We start from the raw sequence: 23,362 nt of genomic DNA, 5'->3' as shown, positions 1-23,362 counted from the left end.
GTCTGCTTTTTTATTTATTATTGATATCAGCTCATGAATGCTTATTTCTCCCCCAGTGGTGTATAACTCATTACTACCCTTAATTATTTTGGTAAACTGTCCCTGATTTGACCATTAATAGATCTTCCAATCTGACTTCTTGTGACATGTTTATGTAAATTTTTTTTAGCACTTCCTTATATTTGGGCATAATAAAATGTTCCAGGTTCATATTATACCTCCATTTCTCCTGCCCAAGATTCCTGGGGTATGCTTATTATTTTGAATTTTATTTGCTATTCAGTCTCAACATTGTGGAAAGTCTCACCAGCCCTCCCTCTTACCCATCCCTTAAATATTTATTCCTTCTTTCCCATATGGAAAACATTGGCCTAATTGTTGTAAGCGATGCTGAAGAATGCACAGGCTAATTTGAGACAAGGCCGCCTTACCAAATGAAATTTTAAAGAAAAGAACAGAGTTGAAAATCAAAGAAAATATTTTGGGCAAGAACTGCTGTGGAAGCTGCGAGGGGAGTCAAGAAGTTATTTCATTAACACATAAATGCTTAGTGGGTGCCAGGCAAGTGCTAGGGTCTGGTCATAGGGACAAGCGGTGACACTGTCTCTGCCCTCTAGGAACTCTAGCGTTTACAGCTTAATCAAGTCAGGAAATAACCTGCACAAACTGCAACAGCAAAGGAGGGGATTGCTTGCAGGCCTGTAGACCCCTGGGTCCCACCTAAGAGATCCTGGTTCTGTGCATTTGTAGGACAGTCCAGGGGCCTTCAGACTGACAACCTCTCTTATTAATCAGGAGACTCCTGAGCACTAGAGTTTGAAAACCGCTTATAAGAGGCGGCACACTGGAAGAGGAGGGGTTGGAGCAGAGGGTTCAATGTCAAATCAGCAATGGTCACTGTGTCAAGATCTTGTGCCTGACATGATAGTATCCTCCTATAAGGGGACTGACAATCAGAGGTGATCCCACCAGAAAATGACAGAACCAGAGTTTAAACCCTTTTACCTCCCACCCCAGCCACTCTCCAGCCGGTGCCCAGTACTGCTACCACCATCTCCAGGGAAGCTCTGGGCTCACCTGACTACTTGCTCTGCAAGGCCAAGGTCTCTGTGTCTTTTTTTAAACAAAGATTGATTTATTTATGCAAACAAGAGCTGGGGTGGGGAGAGGATTCACCAGAAACAGAGTGGGAAACAGAACAGGAAGATCTACGGATCTACTGAAATACACTGCTTAGGGGAGAAGTGGGCGAGACAGGAGAGGTCTGCTGTACCATGTGGGTCACCTCCCTGGTTGGGGATTGAAGTAGTGTTGCAGTGGCTGCAGATAGCTTCATAGTGCTGAGACCTAACCTCTTGTGCCATCAGGGAGGCCCCAAGATCTCTGAGTCTTGTTCCTGCCTGTGTAACCTCCTTTCTGATCCAAGGTCATTTGAAATGTCACCTACTCTTGACCCCCAGACTGTCACCCCTGGGCTGATTTAATTGTTCCCTTATCTGTGTTATAATAGTACTATTTACTTATCTTTATTATGGTGCTAATCTTGTGTTTTGGTTATATTTCTGGCTAGGCTGAACTCAAATGTTTTGAAATAACCTAGGGAGAAAGGTATTAATTGTCTCTGTTTTGCAGATGAGAAACTTGAGCTTCAGGTTTCTAAGAGAAAGGTAACAGAGCACCAGGATGAGGGCCATGGTTACAGCCTACTTCTGTCATTTATTGCTGAAGACCTATCTATGCTTGTTTCCCTGGCAGTAAAATGCAGAGGACAATAAATAGAAACTGCCACCTACGGTTGTTGTGTAGATTAAAGGAGATAATATTTGTAAAATACCTCAAGTAGTGCCTGGCACATGGTCAGTGCCTGAAAGTTGTTAAGAAAAAGAAGTCATAACATTGCAATTCCACCCAAGTCTTCAGATGATAAAGTTCCTAGCCAAGGCTCTGTTTTAACTTTGTAGGATTCCAAGGTTCCCTGAAAAGTAGAAGTTCTACTGCAATAAAGGGAAGCTGGTTTGGGCCAGAGACATGAAAGAGGCAGAGGAAGCAAAATGTCTCAGCAAACTCCTGAATCAAGACTTGCACCAGGGTAGTGGGTATCTGGTTCCCCTGACTCCGGGTCTAAGGCGTGTGGGTTGCAGGTTCAGGCAAGGGCTGTCAGGATAGTCTGAGCGCTGGTCCCTTGCTAAGTCTCCTCACATATCTTTCCTCTCAAATTCAGTTGTGGGTTAGGCATTAGGGCTCTGGGGTGACTTATCATGGAGACTCAGGTTGTGCATTTGCAATTCTGCAAAATGGTGCCATTAACACGTGGAATGTGTTCATTGTTGCTTTCTGCAGGGTGACAAGGGAGTCGACTGATTTCTTGCATTGCGCAGGTGTTGTGTTACCACAGGGATTAAGAATAAAATTCGCATTTCCAAAGCAAGCATCATTTAAAATTTTTACCAACCACTGCTCATAATTGCATAGCTAAAATCTATTATTATTATTCATGTCAACCTGGTTATGAATGATGGTTTGAATTGTGATCTGGTAGGTGACAGTGGTTAGCTGAGTGACAAAATTATCTAAGATTTTTCAGTTTAGAGACAATGGCTAAACAAGGTTTGTCGACTTGTGGAAACACTACTCAGGGATTGTCTTTGTGTCAAATATAAGCTCTTACTCACTTAGACCACGTGTTCTTCCTAACTGGGGAATGTGTGAAAGCAGCCATTCTCAAAAGTGAGCATGAGTCAAAATCGTCCTTGGGACTTGTTAAAACACAGATTGCTGAACCCCATTCACGGAGTTTCCGATTCACTGTCTGGGGTGGAGCCCATAAATCTTGACTTTTAATAAGTTCCCAGGTGATGCTGATACTGCTGGTTCAGAGACCACAATTTGAGAACGGGTGACTTAGAACAAGTGTCCCCTCCTTGGTAGCTGCTGACTCCCAGAGAGTTGGAATGCAATATAATTAGACTTGCTTTAAGTAGGCCACCTTAAACAGCCAAATTCCCCAACCACTTTTAGCGTCTTACAGGTCAAGGGACTCCTCGTTATTTCTCTTCTGGAAGAAGAAACAAACCAAATCTCAGTGACCAAGGTCTTAAAGGAATATCAGTTAATTAACTGTAGAGTGCGAGTCAGTTGATGACGTCATGATGATTAAACACATTAAGACTTCTTGGTACTGGTCAATATTTTTATGAATTAATGAGGCAGTATATTCACCAAGGCTTGTCATTCCTTGGGACATTTCTTGAAATAGGGCGCTGAGGTGATGACCAGCAGGTGGTGCTCTGAGTCAGTTCATGGCAGCCTGAATAGGGTGCAAGGCAAACACTCAGAGGTGCCTGCTTTAAATCCTCAAAGTAAGGTCCTCTTAACCACTTGTCATAAAATACCCTGAGACACACGTCTTGGAAAAATCGAAGTGTCAAGCTCAGCATCTTTGCCACATTTCACACTAGGTAATTACCTTCTCTCCCAAAGGGAATCTGTTTTATGCTTTTGTGTCCTTTCTAGGTTACAGGTTTCCCAAAGGCAATGATCTTGCCTTCCGTTCATTCTGTACAACGCTCAAGTGAAATGCAGGTTTTACAATAACAATTTAATTATTCTACATCCCTCTGAGCTACATGATGACCTGTTACATAATTGCTAGTAATATAGAAACGTGCCTGCCTGGTATAAACCCAAGCAATAAACGCAAGTTTTTATTTGACCTAAAAGTAAATTGCTTATTTACTTCTCTGTGACAATATAAAAAGCCATTTTCCTGCCACCCCAAATTGTGAGTCATTATCAAAAAAAACAACACTGCATTTTAGTCGGTTGTTTTTTATTGTTTGCAGAGTTGTTTTTTTTTTTAAACTACACACAACAAATAGTTTGATATAATCTAAGATAATAAAATAGTTGAGCGACTTTTTGTTTTAGATTTACATTTGTATAGAAACAATCTGTGGAACGCCTCACCTCAAAAATGAAGGTGTCTAAAAACAGTGATTCACCAGCATTGCTTTAAATAATTGTTTGGTTAAAAGTTGCAGCTTTCATTCGCATCTAAAATCTGTCTCCATGCACTTTCCCTTGGGTCCAAAGCTTAAGGCCTTGGGAGGGTGGCCAAGAATAAAAGGATGACCACTCTCCTCTGTCCTTCCAGTGTGTGGAGGACAGTGACCGGGACAGGGCTGTTATAAAAGCCAGGAAGGGCTGTTATAAAAGCCAGGAAAGAAAGAATTGCACATCTTTCTTTTTCAAAGGTCAACCTGCTAAGAAGTCTCTGTCTGCAGACGTGAAGGTCCACAGCACCTGACGCCGCCCACTTCTCTTTCGCTAGCCATGTTAGTTACTACAGAGGGGCCATAAGTGCTCCCTACAGGATGTTCCTTTTGTCACATTTACATATGGTCCCTTCCATATGTCCCTTGGATGCTGCATCTTGGTGCCCAGTGAGAGTCTACCATCCCCTAAGAAATGCCTCATCCCACCCTCCAGTCCCCCAAGTGCCTGTGAGTGAAGTCCCCCATGGAGACAGTGACTTCAGGGAAATGATACCCTCCCTGGGGTGGGGGTGGGGTAGGGGGACTCCAGCCTATATCATGCCGTTGATCTTAGTCCACTCGTAGATGTCCTGTTCACATACGATGTCGGAGTTGATGAGGAGGTACCTGTCGCCCACACAGAAATGCTTCTGACAGGCGGCACATTTGAAACATTCCAGGTGATACACTTTGTCTTTCACCCTCATTGTCATCTCATAGGCACGGATCCGTTTGTCACAAGAAGCGCAGAGACCGTCTTGGCCAAAAAGCCTGGAGAGAAAAGGAAGGAAAGCTAAGAAGACAGCAGCAGAGGCAAGGCTGGGAGCAAGGGCTGGCGGATGGGCGCATACAGCAGGTGTCAGGAAGCAGGTGAGGCTTGGGCCCAGGGGAGGAGCCTTTCTGAGAAGGGACAAAGCTGGAGTCCATGCCATTTGTGTTTGGCGTCACCCATCCCTTCTGAGTTCTCTCCCTGCCTGCAGCAATCACTCCATCCGTAGGGCTGCCATGGAGCCCTCCTCTTTGGAAGAGCCCCTCAGCTATAATGATTTAAGAGGTTAGGCATGTAGGGTGTGTTCCCTGGTAGAACATTTTAGAAGAGGAGCTCAGTCAACTCTGGAGGGGGTTGGGGGCCCCCTTTGAGAGGGAATGACCAAGAATGCAATAAAATGGGCATCTTTCTGAGGCCCCAGATTCTAGCATATCAAAGTCATTAATCCCACCTGTGGGAAGGGGTGCTGTTGATTCCACCTTAAGCTACAAAGGTCCTTGCTACATGATTATTTGCTGGGGGCCAGCTTCTGGAAGACACAGAGGGTTGGACAGAAAACATGGGGTGCAGTTGTTCCTGCCTCAGAGATCTGGAGGGTAAATGCATCTCTCCACACTGCATAGATCTTTATTCAAGGTCCTCGCTGCCCTCTGGGCATGAATCTCTGGGGAATCTTTTCTTCTGCATTGACAAGATTCTCCTAAATCCCAGCTGATCAGTTGCTTATTTCCAGCAATATTCAGTGACCAAGGTAGGGTGTGCAACAAGGTGGAGGCCAGCACCACCAAGGTTCTTAAAGTCTAGTTCTGGAACCAGTGTTACTGGTATCACCTGAGAACGTTTAGAAATGCAAATTCTCGGACCTCTCTAATAGGGAGGCAGGCGGGAGACCCAGCAGTCATGTGTTAATGCATGCTTATCTCCAGGAGATTCTGATGCAGGCTGAAGTTTGAGAATCAAGCTGAAGTTTGTGCAAGAGTAGAATAGCACAGGTGCTGGTAGAACATTTTAGAAGAGGAGCTCAGTCAACTCTGGAGGGGGTGTGGGGTCCCCTTTGAGAGGAAATGACCAAGAATGCAATAAAATGGGCATCTTTCTGAGGCCCCAGATTCTAGCATATCAAAGTCACTAATCCCACCTGTGGGAAGGGGTGCTGTAGATTCCACCTTAAGCTACAAAGGTCCTTCCTACATGATTATTTAGAGAGGGGCTCAGTCAACTCTGGAGGGGGTATGGGGCCCCCTTTGAGAGGGAATGGCCAAGAATGCAATAAAACGGGCATTTTATTGAAGACTAGGATTCAGAGTCTAGGACTAGCCCTGAGTACCTGAGTCACCCTGGTGAGAACTATTCCTTTGAGCTTGTGGGATGGCAGAGATCATAGCATCGAACACACTCAGCTGTCAGAAAAATCAAAGGGAGCATGTCAGGGTACCAATGGACCAGGGCTAAGCCAGTGCTGGTTCTGCTTTCACACATCTCAGGTATATGCCCAGCTCTACCAGTCTTGCTACAGGAAGTCACACATATGTGACAACAAAGGATCTGTTAACAGATCCTTTCCACATAAAGCTTTTAGGACTGTTTTAGGTAAATGTTCTCACTGGAAGTTCTCACTCCCTTCAGAATAGCAGAGAATCGGTGGGTATACTGGGAGAGGTTGTAGGGGAGATAAAGGCGGTTGACACATTCTGAAATATTTAGGCAAAATTAATGGAATCAAGAAGATGTGGTCTGTGGGTAGAAAGCTCATTCCTAGAGCCGGGGCCAACTAATTTCCCTCTGAATCCCACTCTCCATTTGAAGATCTCTGAGTGTTTTCAAAGCACCACCTGGGAGCAAACTCATTACTGGGGGAGAAGATTTTATCCCAAAGTAGCAGATGGTAGAGCTGTAGGGAAGCGCCACATTGGAGGTCACAGAGTGGAAAGACAGTTCTGGCTTCCTGACTGTTCAGTAAGTTGAGTTTGGGCATGAGCAAGGAGAGATGGCTGACGAAACAGTATGTGAGGAATGAATCCACCTGCCTGGGGTGTGTGACCCTTAAAGAAGAAGAGCGTTTATTAAAGGGAAGCTGGGGGTAAATTACAACACACATCAGGCAGCTAATGGGGGTGAAGCAGGAAGGACAAACATTTGGAACACAAGCTCGGGACTCAGGGTCAGCTCTAGCCAGGTGCCCCAGAACAAGTGACTTGTGGGTCTTCAGCTATGAAGCAAGGGGGCCCTGAAGCCCCTTCCAGCTCTGCTATTCTGAGGTTCTACTCACAGTGAGAAAAAAACCAGAACCTGGCTCTCTAGCTGGAGCGTTCACCTCTTGCACTGTGAATGGATGCCTTAGGCTGGCAATTTCAGAAGCAGACCCTGAGGCGAGGATTTAAAGGTAAGCAAAGTTGTGATCTCAGGCACAATCACTCAGAGGGGAGCTCTAGTTTGATGGCAAGGGAAATCTGGGGTACAAGTCCAAGTTGCCCTGTCTCCCCCAAGGGAGCAGGCTCAGTGCTCCCGTAAATACCAGCCACTGTCCCAGGTCCTCAGAGGCCTGGGGCATGCAGATACTTGGAGGGCCAACAGAGGTAGGTGCTGGCTGTTGAAAGTAAAACCTTTCTGAGAGGGCAGGTGGGGAGGTGGAAGGCATGCGCTGTGCATAAACATTGATGAAAATTAGTACAAAGGGATCTGAGGGGGGGACTAGGCAGTCACAAAAGCTAGCAACTACTGCTAGGTGCCAAGTGACAGAACGCAGCAGCCAGTGTTTACTTTCTGTATGGGGGGGGTCTCATGAATATTTGAGGCTCAGAGTCTGGCAAGGACTTGCAACAGGCCAGTCAGCTATTGGAAATCCTCATGAGGAGAAGCTGTCCGAGGGGGAGGAAAGGCCGAATCCCATCTAAATAGGACCCATCTAGCTACTCTTCAAACTTGCCTTTTTCCAAAACACGGCCAGTCAGATGTTGGGGATATAAGTAAACAAAAGCCTACAGCTTCAGACCACCCCTAAAGTAACACATGATTTTTCCCTCTGTTGAGAGGTGTCACAACTTAAGCTTTCTCCTGCCCATTTTAATAACAATAATATAAATATTAAAAGATGGCTGGAAACGCCTGCACTAACGCAGTTAATTAACATGTTGCCTAGGAATGTAGCAGGCAGAAGAATTATTTCATGTCACCAAGACACAAGTTAATTAACATTGGGTTCTCCCAGACTATTTTTTTCTCTCCTTTTTAAAAATGGAAAAGATTAACAAGCCCAGGCAGCACCGGGTTTATTCTTGAATGTTATATAAAACCATAGAGATAGGGGAAAGCCAGGTTCTTTTGACCTCACTCTCTCTGCACTTCACTTAATAAGATTCAAATGATCTGACAGGGATGCAGTCAGAGGGCCCAATGGGAATCATTTACGCATCTGCTTCTGCACTGACTTGGCAAACTAGCCAGCAAAATCATGTCTCTACTTCTCCCAGCTCTATTTTCTTGTAACTAAAGAAAATTGGTCAAGATTATAATCATGATCATTGAAAACCATGCTTATTTTTCTGAACCACCAAATTTGCAAGGACTTAACAGGGAATTTGGGGAGGTGGGGAAGCTTATTTATCAGCCTCTGAGTAAACAGATATGCTTCCTTTACTGGAATTGCCTGCAATTTTTTTTTTTAAATGCTAAATGCTCTGAGGGCAGGTAAGGGAGGAAGAGCTGGCCTGGCAGCCAAGGCACTGGAGTCTGAACAAGCTTCCACGGGTTAGGTGGTCCTAATGTACTAGAGCTGCATGCCCCACAGACCCTCTGCCACAGGAAGATGGCAGAAAAACTGACAGCTATGCACTTGAACAGATCTGACAGTAGAGGGCATGGAGTTACCGCCACAGCAGCTAATAGGAAACTGGGATTCTAGAAGATTCTGGCAAAGGCACTCATTGCCTGCTAGAAAATTCCCATGGCCAATATAAATAGTATGACCTGGGGCATCAGACATGTCCTTGGCTCCTGTCTCACTGGGAGCTGTGGAGTTCCTATTTTTCTTTCCCATTCATACATCTCTTTGTTCATTATAATTTCACGAGGGGTAGTTACACAAGAAGCTGACAACTATGGATACTGCTGGATCTAGGCAGGTACTTTATAGGATCCTCCCTTCTAATGCTCCCCTTCTCCTTGGGCTCAGTCCTATTACTCTCCCCATTTTACAGATGAAGAGATTGGGGTTCAGGAAGGTTTCACAACTTGAGGTCAAAGATCTGGAAATCAATGTGCCAGGACTCAACCTACAACTGACAGGAGATCCTTGGCCCCATAACAGGCAAATGACTGGCACAGGCTGGGGAAAACATGCTTCTTTTCTTAAATTTCTCATCACAGACTAGTGGAGTCATTCAAAAGAATATCTGCAATCTCGACGTATCTTTGGGAGCATTAAGAACCTACCTTCAAACTTACAAAGGATAACACTCCCTGTGTATTTGTCCCCAATGCTATCCTTTGTTTGACACCCCAAAGGGAACTTGTAATCTGAATTACGGGTTTCCTCTTTCTCTTGCCTTCAAAATATTAGTATTTTACCGTAACGGACGGTCTTCCTGAGAACCCACTGGTCACATAGGAAGAAATGTCAGCTTGGCTCCTATGTGGGGAACTGAGGCTCGGTCTCAGTGGCCTGTCCCCCTTGGGCAGGTAGCAGGGGCTGGGGGAGACAGACCCGGACTCCATGTCTGTGACCTCCCCACTGAGCGCCCAGGGGCTGAAGGGCAGATACCTGAGATAGTCTCTCCGGCAGAGCTTCCGGCCCAGCTTGTAGTAGAGGCGCCGCCCCACCTCCCCCAGCCGGCACCCACAGAGGTCACAGCTGAGACAGTCCTCATGCCAGTACTGGTCAATGGCCTTCAGGAAGTAGCGGTCCCCAATATTCTGCTGGCAGCCGCCGCATGTCAGCAGGGACGGGGGGATCTGCAGCACCTCATCCACTGGCTCCCTGCAAAGAAGACAACTGTTAAGGACAACCTCATCTTGGTGATACAAGAACTGGGGGGGGGTCAAGAATCGCTCTAGACCCAACAGGGGACTTCACTGGCTTTTTTGTGTGGAGACATGAGAAAGGACAGCACAGCCTGCAGGGAGGCCCAGCCAGTCCTGGGTTAGGGTGTCCAGTCCTGGACGGGTACTTGGCCTTAGCCTCCATCCTGCCACAGGTCAACTGTGGCCGGTGCTGCTCCCCAACCCTAGCCCAGTGCCATGCAGGTCTCCCTTCGTTTTTTCCCACTTGCTCCTCCTACTCACCTTCTTGATCTTCAAGATTCCTCTTTTCCTCTCCACACCCCCCCAACCCTAGGGCCTAAAGGCACTGCTGAAAACCTCACTGGGGTTCAGGACTAAAAGGGCTACTGGCTGCCAGGACAGCAGATTGCCCAGAGGGCTAAAAGCATGCAAATCCCCAACTGAATCTCCAAGTCATCCTGTCACAATTCCTTCCCAACTTCACAAAAGCAGAAGGGGTGGAAGAAAAAACAAAGTGACTAAAAATTATTGTCGGTTGCTTTCTCTATCCAAAATGGAAGTTCCATCTAGATATAATAGAAATTCTCACTATTTTGTTTTTTCTTTACAGAAACCCCACATACCATCCTTCACACCAAATGAATCCTTGGAGGAAAATCCCAGACTGAGAGCATTGTGAAACTTATAAAGGATACAAAAGTTTTACAATGGCAAAGCTGATTTGGATAAAGTTGATTTAGGGAAGAAAAGGGGAGAAGGACAATGATTGTTTTCAAGAGAGCAGAAGGCAATTAAATAGCCTCTGCAATTTCCATCCAGGCTGTAGTTTCTTTCATGAAAAAGAGTCTCCAGTTGACTTTAATTAACTAACATTTTATTTTTTTTTTTTTAATAGAGGCATGTTTTATTTATTTATTTGTTTGTTTGTTTTTGTTTATACATGCACTGGGTACAGTCAGAAGCACGGGAGGGTGAGAGAATTCACCAGAGCCAGAGTGGGGAGCAGAGCAGGCAGAAGGACCGAAGGACACTGCTGAGGGGAGCAGCGGGCGGCAGGAGAGGTCTGCGCGCCATGCGGGACCCTCCTCCGGTGGCCGGGGAGCAGCCGGGGATCGAACCGGCGCCTCCGAGGCCGCGGGCAGCTTCGCAACCCAGCGCTCAACCGCTGCGCCACCGGGGAGGCCCTAACTAACATTTTAAATAACTAACTTTATTTGCCAAAAGAAAACCAAGGGGTGGAAGAAATGATTCCAGTACCAAATGGGGCACTAAAAAATCCCAGTACTTGTTGATGTGTCACAACAAACAAGTGCTCTTTACTCAGAGACAAACCTATTTTTTAAAACTCTACTATGATTTAAAAATGGACGCGTTTCCAACTGTGAAATCCCCAAAGGGTATTGCCCCACTGGTACACTGAGGGCATACATCTATGTCTCTGATTTCCAGCTGACACTAACTTTCCAGGTGATCTCATGCCTATGCCCACACTGTTCAGCACCCATGCATTTAGGGGTGATGAGGCTTAGCTAACCAGTGTTTGCAACACACTCTGATAGCCTGAGGTGACTGCAGAGCACACACTTCACTAAGAACACTGAGGGATGCTGAACCCAAGCCACACATTGCAGAAAGAGGATGGGGCTTTCGCGAGCTTATTGCCTTTTGGAACAAGGAAATGCAAAATCCAGCGTGGTTTGCTCTTTAAAAATCAAGATGTTAAATAGTTTCAAGAATTCACTGAAGCCTGGCGTGCTTTTCTTTGTTTGCACAGGTTATCCATAAGGATTTTCTCCCTTCTGAGAAGTAGCTAATATCCCCAGTATTTGCACATGCATCACCTCAGAATTGCATCTCTTCTCTTTCCACAGCCCCTGGTCTCACTCTGGGCTTCTGAAAACACTCACAGAACCTCAACCACACTGGGTGCCCTGATGCTGATGCTGCCAACCAACTGTGAAAGAGGAGAATTTGCACTTAGCTGGTGCAAAACTGCCTGGAATTAAAATGAACTGCTCCTGTTACTCACAGGGAGGCAGCAGGGGCCACTGATTGCAAGACAGAGGAAACCTGTGTGTTCATGAATTCTGGCCATCTTCCTGTTGAAATGTTTCATCTGCATGTGCCTAGGTAAGCTGCTGTCTGTAATGTGGAGCTACTTATCATCATGACCCTTTGAGTAAGTACACAATGAAGCATCTAGCAGGAGAGTCTGCAGCAGAAGTGTTAAGCAAAAGAGCAATTGTAATGGCCTGAGATGAGATAGGAATGGACAGGATAAGATATTGGCTCTATCTATCTTCCTATAATTAATGATAAATCACATTATCTTGGGAGGACGTTCCAAGCCAATAACTGAAGGGATTCACCTTCAAATTAATATTTTACATTTTCCTAGAGCCTCTCTGATGATGACACCTGAATATCACTTCAGTCTGGGTTTCTGGAATAATTTCTTGACAGTTTCCAAGAGATCTGGGTGGGGGAAGTATGTCCCGGTAATTTCTCAACTGGCTGGTCCATCTTTAATCAAAGCCAGTCTTCACTGGGCACAGGGTGAAGCGGATGGAGTAGCTGCGCATCCTTTAGTAGCTGCCTGCTGTGTTATGAGGTTGGATGTTTCAATTTTCTAGTCTCTGAAAAAATCACAAACTTTGAAAAGAGCAAACTTCCTTCAGGGAACTGAAACCTACAGATTTATCTTCTAATAAAAGGTTTTAGTGACTAAGTTTTGCTGGTAGAAAAGGCAGGAGGCACCAGCTCACCCAGCTCACTCTTACTGTATTACTGTGGTCTTGCCCAGGCTTTGAAACTCAGGGCTAAGTTGTAATGCTAGGTTTGTAAAAAGAAAAAAAAGAGAAAAGGAAAGAAGAGAAAAAAAGTGGATAAACTATCTTGAAACCCCTTGTTTGCATAGACATATTCTTTTAAAAAGGAATGTATGTTACTTTTCACCTGAGAATTTAAGGAAGCTGGGGTTTCTGTTAGAACAAACCTAGCTCCTTACAGGTTGTTCTGTTAGAACAAACGTAGCTCCTTCAAGACTGAACGGTGATGTTTATATTCTCATTGGATCATGGCACTTCCTGTGTTTTATGAGAACAGGCTGAGCTTTCACGCTGGTGACTGAGGGTAAAACCCAGGTATATAAACACCACAGAAGGCTGAAATTGGGAGTGGGGATGGGGGAGGGTGACTTCAATCAAGAAAGCACAATTCTTTTTAAGGCAAAAGAGAAAACAAAACAAATGCCTCTTAAAATCACAAATGGACAAGTCATTAACCAGCTCCTTTGGTCTGTGTAACAAATCCCTTCAAAGGATTAGATGGGTACTTCAAAGGAATAAAAATTCTCAAAACCAGACAGCTAATGAATCTTAAAAGGGCATTTGCGTTGACGGGAAAATGATATCTTAAACACCCCTTTTTCCCCACGTTAACGCTGAGGAATGGGCTAGACTCACAGGCTGGCAGTGGGGAACATTCCAAACCAGTAAGAGGATCAGGCAACAACTGTGGCAAAGCTCTTCAGAGCACTGGGTTGCCTGATCCCAGATGCTTTTGAGATATGATAAATGCTATGGAATTCTGCCACCCAGAAAAACTCACCTGTAAGCAAAAGGTGGCACTAACTTTCGAGGTTCACCGCCCCCCCCCCCCAGTGACTTCGAGGGGAGGGGTTACATACAGAATAACCCCGCATTCTGCCCTAAGTCTCTTGAGGTCTGAGAGAGCTCCTAGGTGGCCGCTCGGCCCCCTACCTGCCCACCCAGGTGCAACCAGCAGCCTCTCCCCCTGCGGACGCAGAGGTGGGCCATTCAGTAATGGGGGGCCTCCACTTGAAATGTCCCCCCTTTTCCCAAGATCAAGTGGACAAAGAGAAAGGGGTTCAAGAGAGAGCGAGAGAGGAGGCGAAAGGGGGGCAGAATCAAGCCTTGACCGCTCTTGGGACTGTACCTGCGCGCCCCGGAGCTCCCCCTGTGCCTGCTCGCGTGTAAACTTTCCGGGCCGCGGTGGCTTTGGGGAGCGTCCCGTGTGGTCTGCAGGGGCCCGCAGAAGCGCGGGACCGACCCCCAGTCCCTGCCACCCGCAGCCCGGCTTCTCTCCTAGGGGTCCCCCGAAGCCATCCAAGCGGAAGGGGGGCAGCCCCGTGCCCGGCGCAGGGAGCCACAGGGACGCAGCCCGCGCGCACCTGGAGCCCAGGGGGGGTGGGGGGCGGCCCCCCAGCTCCCCCGCCGCCGGGAGCGCGAGGCCATGGCCGCCTCGGGTGACAGCGGCAGTGGCCACACTTACTCAGACGGGTCCAGGCTCTTCCTCTCGATGGCCGAGGACATTGGGGAGGGAGGTGGCGTGCCAGGCGGCGGGGGCGCTCCCTTTGTGGCGCGGGGCTGACCGGCGGCCGGGGTTCGGACCCCCTCGGGTGCTCGGGCGCCGCTGCTCCTGCGCCTCCTCTTGCTCCGGCGCTCGGGCTGCGAGCTCGCCCCACGGCGCTCAAGGACAGTCGCCGCGCTCCCTTCAAACGCCAAAGAGAGAGAGCGAGTCACCCAGCAGCCGGCGCGCCGCGGCCGAGGCGGGCACCCGGGCGCGCAGCCTGGCCCCGGGCGGCTGCAGCAGCTGCTGCCGCTGCTCAGGACTTAACCTTCCATCCCGGTCCCGCCGCCGCCGCCGCCCGGTCCGGCTCGCGCGCTGTCGCCGGGTCTGCGCCGCCCGCGGGGATCGTGCGCGCCCGCCCAGCGCCCCAGCCCCGGGCACCTCCAGCCGGGTCGCTGCGCGCAGGGCGCGGTGGGGGGCGGCGGCCTGGGGGTGGGGACCGCGCCTCGCTCCCCGGGCTCCCTCCTCTCTCGGGAAGGTCTATTTTCGCTCAGCTTCCCTCTGTCTCTGGTTTCATTTCCTTTTTCCTGATCACGATTCAAATACAATAGAAGGAAATCACATTTAAAGAGACAGATGCCCGGTCCCTCCCTCCCCCCATTTTTTTTCTTCCCTTTTTTTTTTTTTTTTTTAAACGGGGCTCCTGGGGATTAGCAATACAAACAGCAGCATCAGGACTGACTTAGCTTCTTAAAGGGGCCAGCTGCGGGGACCCGGAGAGTCTCCAGCCAGCGCGCACACCTCTCTTTGGAGAGGGGACTGCGCTGCCTTCTCAACCATTCTTGAGGGCTTCCCCTCTGCCGCATTTCCCTTTGGTTTAACTAAGACTGAAAGTAACCAGCAGGTCGCTCAAGGAAGAAAGAAAAGGCAAGAATAGGAAATAAGCACGGACAGATATGTAAGCGTTCCGAGGCTACCGCGCACGTCCGAGGGTTCGAGGTCCCAGGTCCGCTGCACGCTCCAAGGGGGATGCCCAGGCAGCGCGGCTTTGCAGGCTGCGGGCTGGAGACTGTCTGCGCTTCAGAGGGGAGACCAGAGCTGCGCGCAAGCCGGGGCTGCACGGGCGGGGTGCGCCTGAGCAGTGCCAGGGGCAGCTAATCCCGGCGGGAGGGTGGCTGGGAGGGACCACGCAGGGCTGAGTCGCCTCTCCATCTGCTGGCGGCAGAATTCCCTCCCTCAGCATCTTTCAAAAATCGGACTCCTGCAGTTACACACTGGCCCCCTGTAAAGTGCCAGGAATACTCTATGCAGAGAAAGTGTTTTTGCAATGATGGAGGGCAATACTTGAGAGATTATTTTGCCCTGGGTCAGGGAAACAGAAAGAAGTCAGACTTGATTTGGGAGTTCAGGTTTGCACTCCAATCTCCAAGGCAAGTTCTAGGAAGAAGGAAGGATGCAGGAGAGAGGAGGCTAGTAGTGCCTTTCTCTGGAGAAAAACTTTGGTTCCCTCTGCCCTAGCCAGAGTTCCTTGCGAATAATTGCGTTCAGAAATTATTATTCAAGGCCTACTTGTGCACGATGCCAGTCACAAGTCCTATGGGGAGACTAGGAAGTATTTCAGAGTCCATTGTTCTATAGGAATAGACTGACATGTTCTTCCCATTTTAAAGATGGCACTGAATGAGCACTGCTTCCCTGAAAAGTGGTGGTTGATGTCAGAAGTGAATCTCTGGATACTTCATTTTCCCTGATCAGAGCCAAATCATCACTGACTTTTCACAAGTATCACTAGAACTCACTGTTGTCTGCATACTTTTGTTATTTTTCTTGTCTCCATGTTCAAAGTTTGGGTCCCTAATGGGTGTAATTAAAGTGTGTATGGGTGTGTGGGTGTGTATGGGTGTGTGGGTGTATGTGTGTGTGAAAGCAGCTTTGGATTCAAGTCAAGACTTTCAATATATAAAAAAGACATTCTCCCGATCACATTTTTGTTTTTAATAATTAAAGAAAACCCCTAGACTGTTTAGGCAAGCCTCAATTATGTGATAAATTTGTAACCTACCACTTTATAATCAGAAATGAAGATAAATATGTAGGTTGGGATTAGCAATTTACCTACTTATAACCAGTTAATGTGGTAATTAAAATGCCAAAACTTTGGAATCAAACTGCATGGGTGTGATTTAGACTTCCTACTTATCCACTCGAGGTGGCCTAGAACAGCTCCTTCATTTGAGGAGGCGGTATTGGCTAGAGGCTCTGGAGTCAGACTGACTGCCTGCTGGCCCACCATTTCCTACCTGGGTGAACTTGGGCTAACAGCAGGAATTTGAAGTTCCACTATCCTCATCTGTAAAATAGGGATCCAGAACCCATATTATAAGTTGTTGTGAGGATTAAGTGGGTGAACACATGCAAAGTATGCACAGACGCTTGTGAGAACAGATAAGCAATGAAATGCATGGAGAGAATTTGGCATATATTAAATGCTCATAAAAGGCAGCTGCTACGTTATAACAAAAGGCAAATGTTAAAGAAATTGAAAAAAGAGTTTGAAATTAAGTTTAAAGGTGAAATGGGGATTTAAAATCAGAATTTCAAAAGACAATTCCATTTTTAACAAGCAAACAGCAGGGTCTCTTCACTTAATCTCTTATTGCTCCTAAACAAAACATATAAGCATTTCCCATTGTAGTGTTCACTATCTTGGTGACTAGATGATATGTTTGCATCTGCTTGATTTTATTAAATTTGATAAGTTGCTGCCTTCTTTGCTACAGTTTTGCATGGGGCTCACGTTAGTTGTTAAATATAGCCTTGCTTTCCAGGAGGTAACCTAAGAATGGCCAGCTTTGGGGCATAACATTTCTTTTTAATAATATGCATCTATTTTGACCCAAGTGTATAAAGAGAGATTACTGCCTATGAGTTTGGGTCAGTTTCTTATCTTTCACAACTCTTTGGGGAGAACTTCCTTAGAGAAAGTGAATATTTGAAATGGTATCTTAAGATTTCAATTTCACACACAGTGGTTGTAAGAAATAACTGCCTACCGGTGGGATTTCATTTCTATTCAACGGGCAATTAAATTGCTCAAATTTAAGTTTAACATTTAGAATCAAGTCCCACAATGTGTTTCTATTATGAATAATTTTAAAGCAATCACGACCTATTGTACCCTTCTGTTGCTATCCTCTGCCTCATGCGGAAGAGGGACTCAGTAACGATGAGGTGATTTGAACATGTAAAATGGTTCTTGAGAGTTGGAGAATCTGTCCTTGATCCAACCCAGTGGGAATGCAATTTCATTCCTTCTTACCCTCTCTCCCCCCATGCCTTACAAATCTTAAATACCCTAAAATTTAGAATTTTCCTGGTTTTTCCTTCCTGAATGTCAATGTCAGATGACTGACTCAGTCTGCACCATAAATCTGACCCAGGGTGGATCGTTTTTTTTCCCTCTTGGCATCATCTACTCTTGGTGCTTATTATATTTACAAGTATTTGGAAAGAGCAGTTTCAAATGACTAAGACTACATTTCTTTGCTAAAATGGACTTTGCATCAAAATGGAAATGCAAATATCATAGGGAAAAATGCCCAGAATGACAATTTACCATTTTTATTTTTCTCCACGTTGCATGATATGCCTGTTAGTTGTGACATTCATGTATGGGGACAAAAGTAAAGATTTATCTTCATCTGGCTTCAATTTTCTTGCAAAATTCCTTAAACTACTTAATTGTAACAGACATCTGCTTCTCAAACTTATTTCCAAACTCTTCAGGGCCAGTTGATGGACATGTTTTCACAGAATGTTGATGGACATGTAAGCAGCCTTAGTGATGAATAAACCAGGTTTCCCCTACAGTAAGAAAGAGTCTCCCCCAGTCCCAAATCTTTTTAAAAATTCTGTATCAATGAAGTCTTAGAAGAATGAGCACAGATGTCAGGCAGACATGGTTGAGCTGTGTGATTTGCAGGAAGTTACTTTACTTTTCTGAACCTCAACTTGTGTAAGTGTCAAACGGAGGCCGTAGTAACTTTGAGGTCACTGGGATGCCCGCCACCTCTCACGAGTTTTGACAGCATTCAATAGAATGATATATGCAAAAAGCTTTGCATAGTGCTGGTGCATAGTAAATGCTCTGAAATGATAGCTCTTACTATTACCCCATCTTTCAGAAGTAATAACCACCGTATCGGGAAGCAACCATCTTCCAGCCAGTCTGGGTCTCTGTCCAGGCACGCAGAGACTGAGATGCTACAGAACTGAGGTGTAGCTAAAATATCAGCTGGCCTTGGGCTGCAGGAACCCATATTTTCCAACCAGAAATTCAGGAGCTGTCCCCATATAGTTCCTGCCGACCACTTTGTTGTTTCCCAACCATGCTACTATTTTATTCATCTGATTTTCCCTCTTCTCACAACTTCTAGGTCATCTTTTACAATGAAGTCGAGAGATAAAACCAAGTGCTGAAGTAACTGCCCTCAAATGTCAAAATTCCACTCCAAGGAGGTAAGCCCATAGCGTATCCTGGTGGAAGGGGCCTGGAAATTTTGATTTCTCAGCTTTTTCCTTGGAGCAATAGGGGTACTAAAGTGCCTCCCTAGAGGTCCTCACGCACCGCTGCTCCACCCCAGCATCTCTGTACTTATTAGCCTTGGAAATGTTTCTCACTCTCTCTGAACTTAAGTTTCTGCATCTGTAAGGTGGGGGATATTCAGAGAGCCTTTGTCACGGAGCTCTTATAGCAATTCTGTGAAATGAAACCTATGAAGTACTTGGAAAGAAGATTGGCATATAGTATGTACGCTTTTGTGGAAGATTTTGCTTACACAGAGATTCCAGCTTTAAAATGTTTGAACACTCATTGGTAATTCAAGTCCCCTTTGATGAACAAGACAAAAGAGACATAGAGTCAACAGCTCCTTCCACCTCTGTTACCCTTAAACCCTCCTTCTCCTTCTCTCTAGGGTACTGGACTTTGAACTCATTTGCTGCTCCACATTCAAGGGTGAATCAGAGCTGACTTACTGAGTTGGCCCTGTGCTCCTGGTTCATGCACTCTGTCTGCTCTCCCTGGCTACTCAGAGGCACCCCCACCTGAAGGTACGCACAATGCCTGAGACCCTGGAACAGCACCTTTGAAATCTAAACTCCTTATTGTGATTTAAAAGAGCTTAGACTATCTGGCCCTTACTTTCTTCTCCATCACAACCCCCTCACTCTTTCTTGATCCAACTGAACTGACCTTTTTTCTATTCCTTAAAACTAACCAAGTTTATTTATTTATTTATTTACACAAGCACTGGGTACAGTCAGAAGCGCGGGAGGGTGAAAGAATTCACCAGAGCCAGAGCAGGGTGCAGAGCAGGCAGAAGGACCCAAATACACTGCTGGGGGGAGCAGCGGGTGGCAGGAGAGGTCTGTGCGCCATGTGGGACCCTCCTCCGGTGGCCGGGGAGCAGCCAGGGAGGGAACCAGCGCCGTGGAGGCTTCAGGCAGCTTCACAACCCAGCACTCAACCGCTGCGCCCCCAGGGAGGCCCCCTCATAAGAATGTTTTAAATCCCACTTCTCATCATTCTCCATCTCTTTTTCTTGCTTTATTTTTCTTCCTAGTGTCATTATTAGGTCCATTTTGCTACATATATATTGGTAGTTTATTTGTGTGTTTTGTTTTGGTTTTTAAACTCAGCTAGAATCTAAATTCCATGAGGCTACAAATTCTTTGTGCCTTCTTCCAAGTTGTATCTTTAGCACCTAGAATGTGTCCAGCATACAATAGGCCCTCGATAAATATTTGTTGAATGAATGAAGGTACAGATGGCAGTGTGGCTCCCCTTGGCAAAAGCATGCCCACACTATGCTTTCTGGGTCAAAGTTGAGAAGGAACTGGAAGATCCCTGTCTTCCTTGGGCATCACTTTTGGAGAAAGATAAAGACCCAGATACCGTTCAGATTCTGCTACAAGAATTTGGTTTGAGAAAGTGTTGAGGCGCATGACTTTTAGGAACATTCAGGTCCAGGTGGAGTCAGGAAGCACCCAAGGTCCCCACATGAAGCTTGATTCTCCCCTGCAGGTTCCCCCCTCCTTCTCACCCACTAGGACACATGGTGGTAGTGAACTAATACATGGAACACAATTAATTATACAGGTAAAGGCATCAGCTTTGGAGATTGACAGGCTGATATTTTAGTCCTGGTTCTTTTAGCTGTGGTTTTAGGCAAATTATGTGATGGTTCTGAGACTTGGTTCTACCACATGTAAAATGGGGATAATTTATCACAGGGTTGTAGGAATAAAATGAGATCATACATGTCAAATGTTTAGCATAGTGTTCATTATTAGAATCAACTAAAGAAAGAGAACCTCAGAGGAGGATTGTCAAATAGGGCAGGCCTTTCTTGACTGGACATAGGTGGATAAATGGAGATTTCCCACAAAGAAGCCTCAGCCCAAGCAGGATGGTGTCAGTCTCTTTGCTTGGGGAACTCTAGCCTAATCTTTTCAGTTCTTGGTATCTACTCCTATGAATTAGGCTTGTAGAGGTTTGGCCCAGCCTCATGTTCAGGACGTGACATAAAGAGATGGCAGTGGGGGCTATTCTTTATTCAGAGTTGGGGATTTCTGGTCAGAAATCGTGCCCTCTAGATAGGTCTTCTGTTGGCTCAAGGGGTCAGGCCACTTCTGGGGAAACTGATTTCTTATACTTGGGTCTAGCTGAGGACACTGAACCTGGCAGTGGAAGGCAATTTTGACCTTCCTTATGACACTTTCCTTTCTGAGCATCAAGCCCCAGTGGGAAAGAGAGCTGATGGTATTTCTCTAAAAATACCCATTACTGAAGGAGGTATCTTTCAGAAAAATCCAGGGAAACAGCTGGATTTTGTTTTTTCTGCTTCCCTTCAGCTGCCACTCACTTATCTTACTGCCAAACTAACCTATCTTTATGGTCACGTCCTGCTCAAGAATTTGAAATGGCTCCCTATTACTTGTGACCATCAGCAAGTGGCTTAAACTCTTTTGGGACCTCAGTGCTCTTATTTTGGTAGAGGGAAGAGGTGGGCTGGAATGTTAGAGCTAAAATTCTATGTGGGATTCTGTCTTCCCAGCAGATAAAGACCAAAATCCTCATGCTTCCATTAAAGGTGCCCTATGTTTCTGTTCATGCCATCAATTTAACTTGATATTCCACACCCCTGGAGCCTGGTTTTCCCACCCAACAAGGCTGTTCTTCCTTAATCTCAAACATCCTGCTTGTGCCCTTTTCTGTACATACTTCTCTTCTGTACATATTCTCTCTATCTGGGGTATCTGCTTTGTCTGTGTTTCAGAACTTTGGTACTAGAGTAACAAAGTGGTTAAGAAATAGAAGTTTCAAGTCTCTGCTTCACAACTTACTATCTGGGTCATTAATCATAGGCAAATCTCTGAGCTTCAGTGCTTGCAGTGATAAAATAGAGACAACCATAAATATAGGGTCAGGAGAAGATAATGTGTGCAGCAGGCAGAGGACACTAGCAAGTACTCAGTAAATGACAATCAAATGCATTTGGTTCAAAATCCTCCTCAATTCTCTCTGCCTCTCCAAATGTGCCCACTAACTTGACCCAGCTTAAGCCACACCTTTCCCCTGAAGGTTTCTCTGTCCCCTGAAAATCATGGTGGCTATTCCCTTCCTGAGTTCTCATGGCTCAGCTCTAGGGCTAAGTTAGGTTCTCATTACATTCTGCCTTGCAGTGTGATAATTTCATGTATGTGCAACATCTGGCCATCTCAAAAGTTTCTTACACTTTTGGAAAAGAGGCTACAATTTTTACTTTCATGAGCTCCTAAGGTATTCACATAATTTTAGAAATAATAATTCTTTTTGAATTAAAGATTTCAAATATCACATCCCAATGATCAATTTACTGATTCCCAGATTCACACTGACATTCACAAAGACCAAGTTCTTTACATTGGTGAGAAAGTTCTCACCCAAGTCACTGTCAAGGATGGTCCCTGCAATGTCAGTGAGAGACCTGGTAACCGAAACTGTAAAACTCTTGGAAGAAAACACAGGGGAAAAGTTGCAAAGATTTCTTTATGATGACACCAAAAAATGCAGACAACAAAATTAAAAATAGATCAACTGGTCTATATCAAAATGAAAAACTTTTGTGTATCAAAGGACACTACCAAGAAGGCAAAAAGGCAATCCATGGAATGGGGGGAAATATATGCAAATTATATATCTGATGAGAGATTAATATCCACAGTATGTAAAGAACTTATGAGTTAATGACTCAACAAACAAAGAACTCAACTTAAAAATGGACCCAGAAACTTGAATAGACATTTCTCCAATGAAGATGTACAAATGGCCAGTAAGCAATGGAAACTTACTCAAAATCACCGGTCAGCTGGGAAATGTAAACAAAAACCACAATGAGACACCACTTCATACCCATCAAGATGGCTATCATAAATAAAAAAGCAAAAGAACAATGCTTGGAAAAATTGTAGAAATATTGAAACAGTCGTATACTGGTAAAAAGGTAAAATGGTGTGGTTACTATGGAAAACAGTATGTCAGTTCCTCAAAAATTAAAAATAGAATTACTGGATCTAGCAAATCCCCTTCTGGTTATAGACTCCAAAGAATTGAAAGCAGGTTCTTGGACAGATATCTATATGCCCATGTTCATAGTAGCATCATTCATGATAGCCTAAGACAGAAGTGACCCCAGTATCCATCAACAGATGACTGGGCTTAAAAATAAAGTAGTATATGCACACAATGGAGTATTAGTCCATCTTAAAAAGGAAGAAAATTCTGACGCACGCTACAACATGGATAAACCTTGAAGAACTTATGCTAAGTGAAACAAGCCAAGTCAAATGGATAAGAAGACAAAGACTATGAGATTTCCACTCATCTGCTATCCCCAGAAGAGTCAAATTCGTAGAGAAAGTAGGATGGTGGTTGCGAGGGTTGGGAGGGGGAAGGGAGTTATTACTTAATGGGAACGGATTTTCCATTTGGGAAAATAAAAAACAGCCTGGGAGGACTGAGGGTTGTACAACAATGCAGATTTTCTTAGTACCCTTGAACTGTACACTTGGGAGTGGTAAAAATTGTAAGTTTTATGTTATGTATATTTTAACACACATAGACACACAAACAACAACAAAAACCTGGTTAAAGGTAAAGACCATGCCTGGGTATGCTACTTTGCCTATGTGTAGAATTTTACCTATT

General features: G+C 45.5%; 1 protein-coding gene across 1 annotated transcript; it reads right to left on the bottom strand.

The window, feature by feature from the left end:
* Window positions 1-329: 329 nt before the first annotated feature.
* Window positions 330-15,740, bottom strand: LMO2 (LIM domain only 2). Its single transcript, XM_037521952.2, has 5 exons — window positions 15,682-15,740; window positions 15,065-15,246; window positions 14,095-14,314; window positions 9,563-9,778; window positions 330-4,805 (listed from the first exon to the last, which is right to left on the bottom strand). The coding sequence occupies exons 1-5, from the start codon at window positions 15,738-15,740 to the stop codon at window positions 4,586-4,588; spliced, it is 897 nt and encodes a 298-aa protein (XP_037377849.1). The 3' UTR covers window positions 330-4,585.
* Between the last annotated feature and the right edge of the window lie 7,622 nt (window positions 15,741-23,362).

The sequence above is a fragment of the Talpa occidentalis genome, unplaced genomic scaffold, assembly GCF_014898055.3.
Source record: "Talpa occidentalis isolate TD23 unplaced genomic scaffold, MPIMG_talOcc4v2.1 talOcc4.3, whole genome shotgun sequence".
Taxonomy (NCBI): domain Eukaryota; kingdom Metazoa; phylum Chordata; class Mammalia; order Eulipotyphla; family Talpidae; genus Talpa; species Talpa occidentalis.
Note: the sequence above shows the minus strand (reverse complement) of the source record. Positions and strands in the feature narration are given on the sequence as shown.

Bases quoted from the DNA above. Each gene is read 5' to 3' on its own strand.
- LMO2 (XM_037521952.2), bottom strand. From the start codon at position 15,740: ATGGACTCTGAAATACTTCCTAGTCTCCCCATAGGACTTGTGACTGGC. The intron at 15,247-15,681 runs GTAGGCCTTGAA...GGCACTGCTCAG, and splicing joins GTGACTGGCATCGTGCACAA to GCGCACCCCGCCCGTGCAGC. The intron at 4,806-9,562 runs GTATCTGCCCTT...TTTTCTCTCCAG, and splicing joins TGCCGGAGAGACTATCTCAG to GCTTTTTGGCCAAGACGGTC.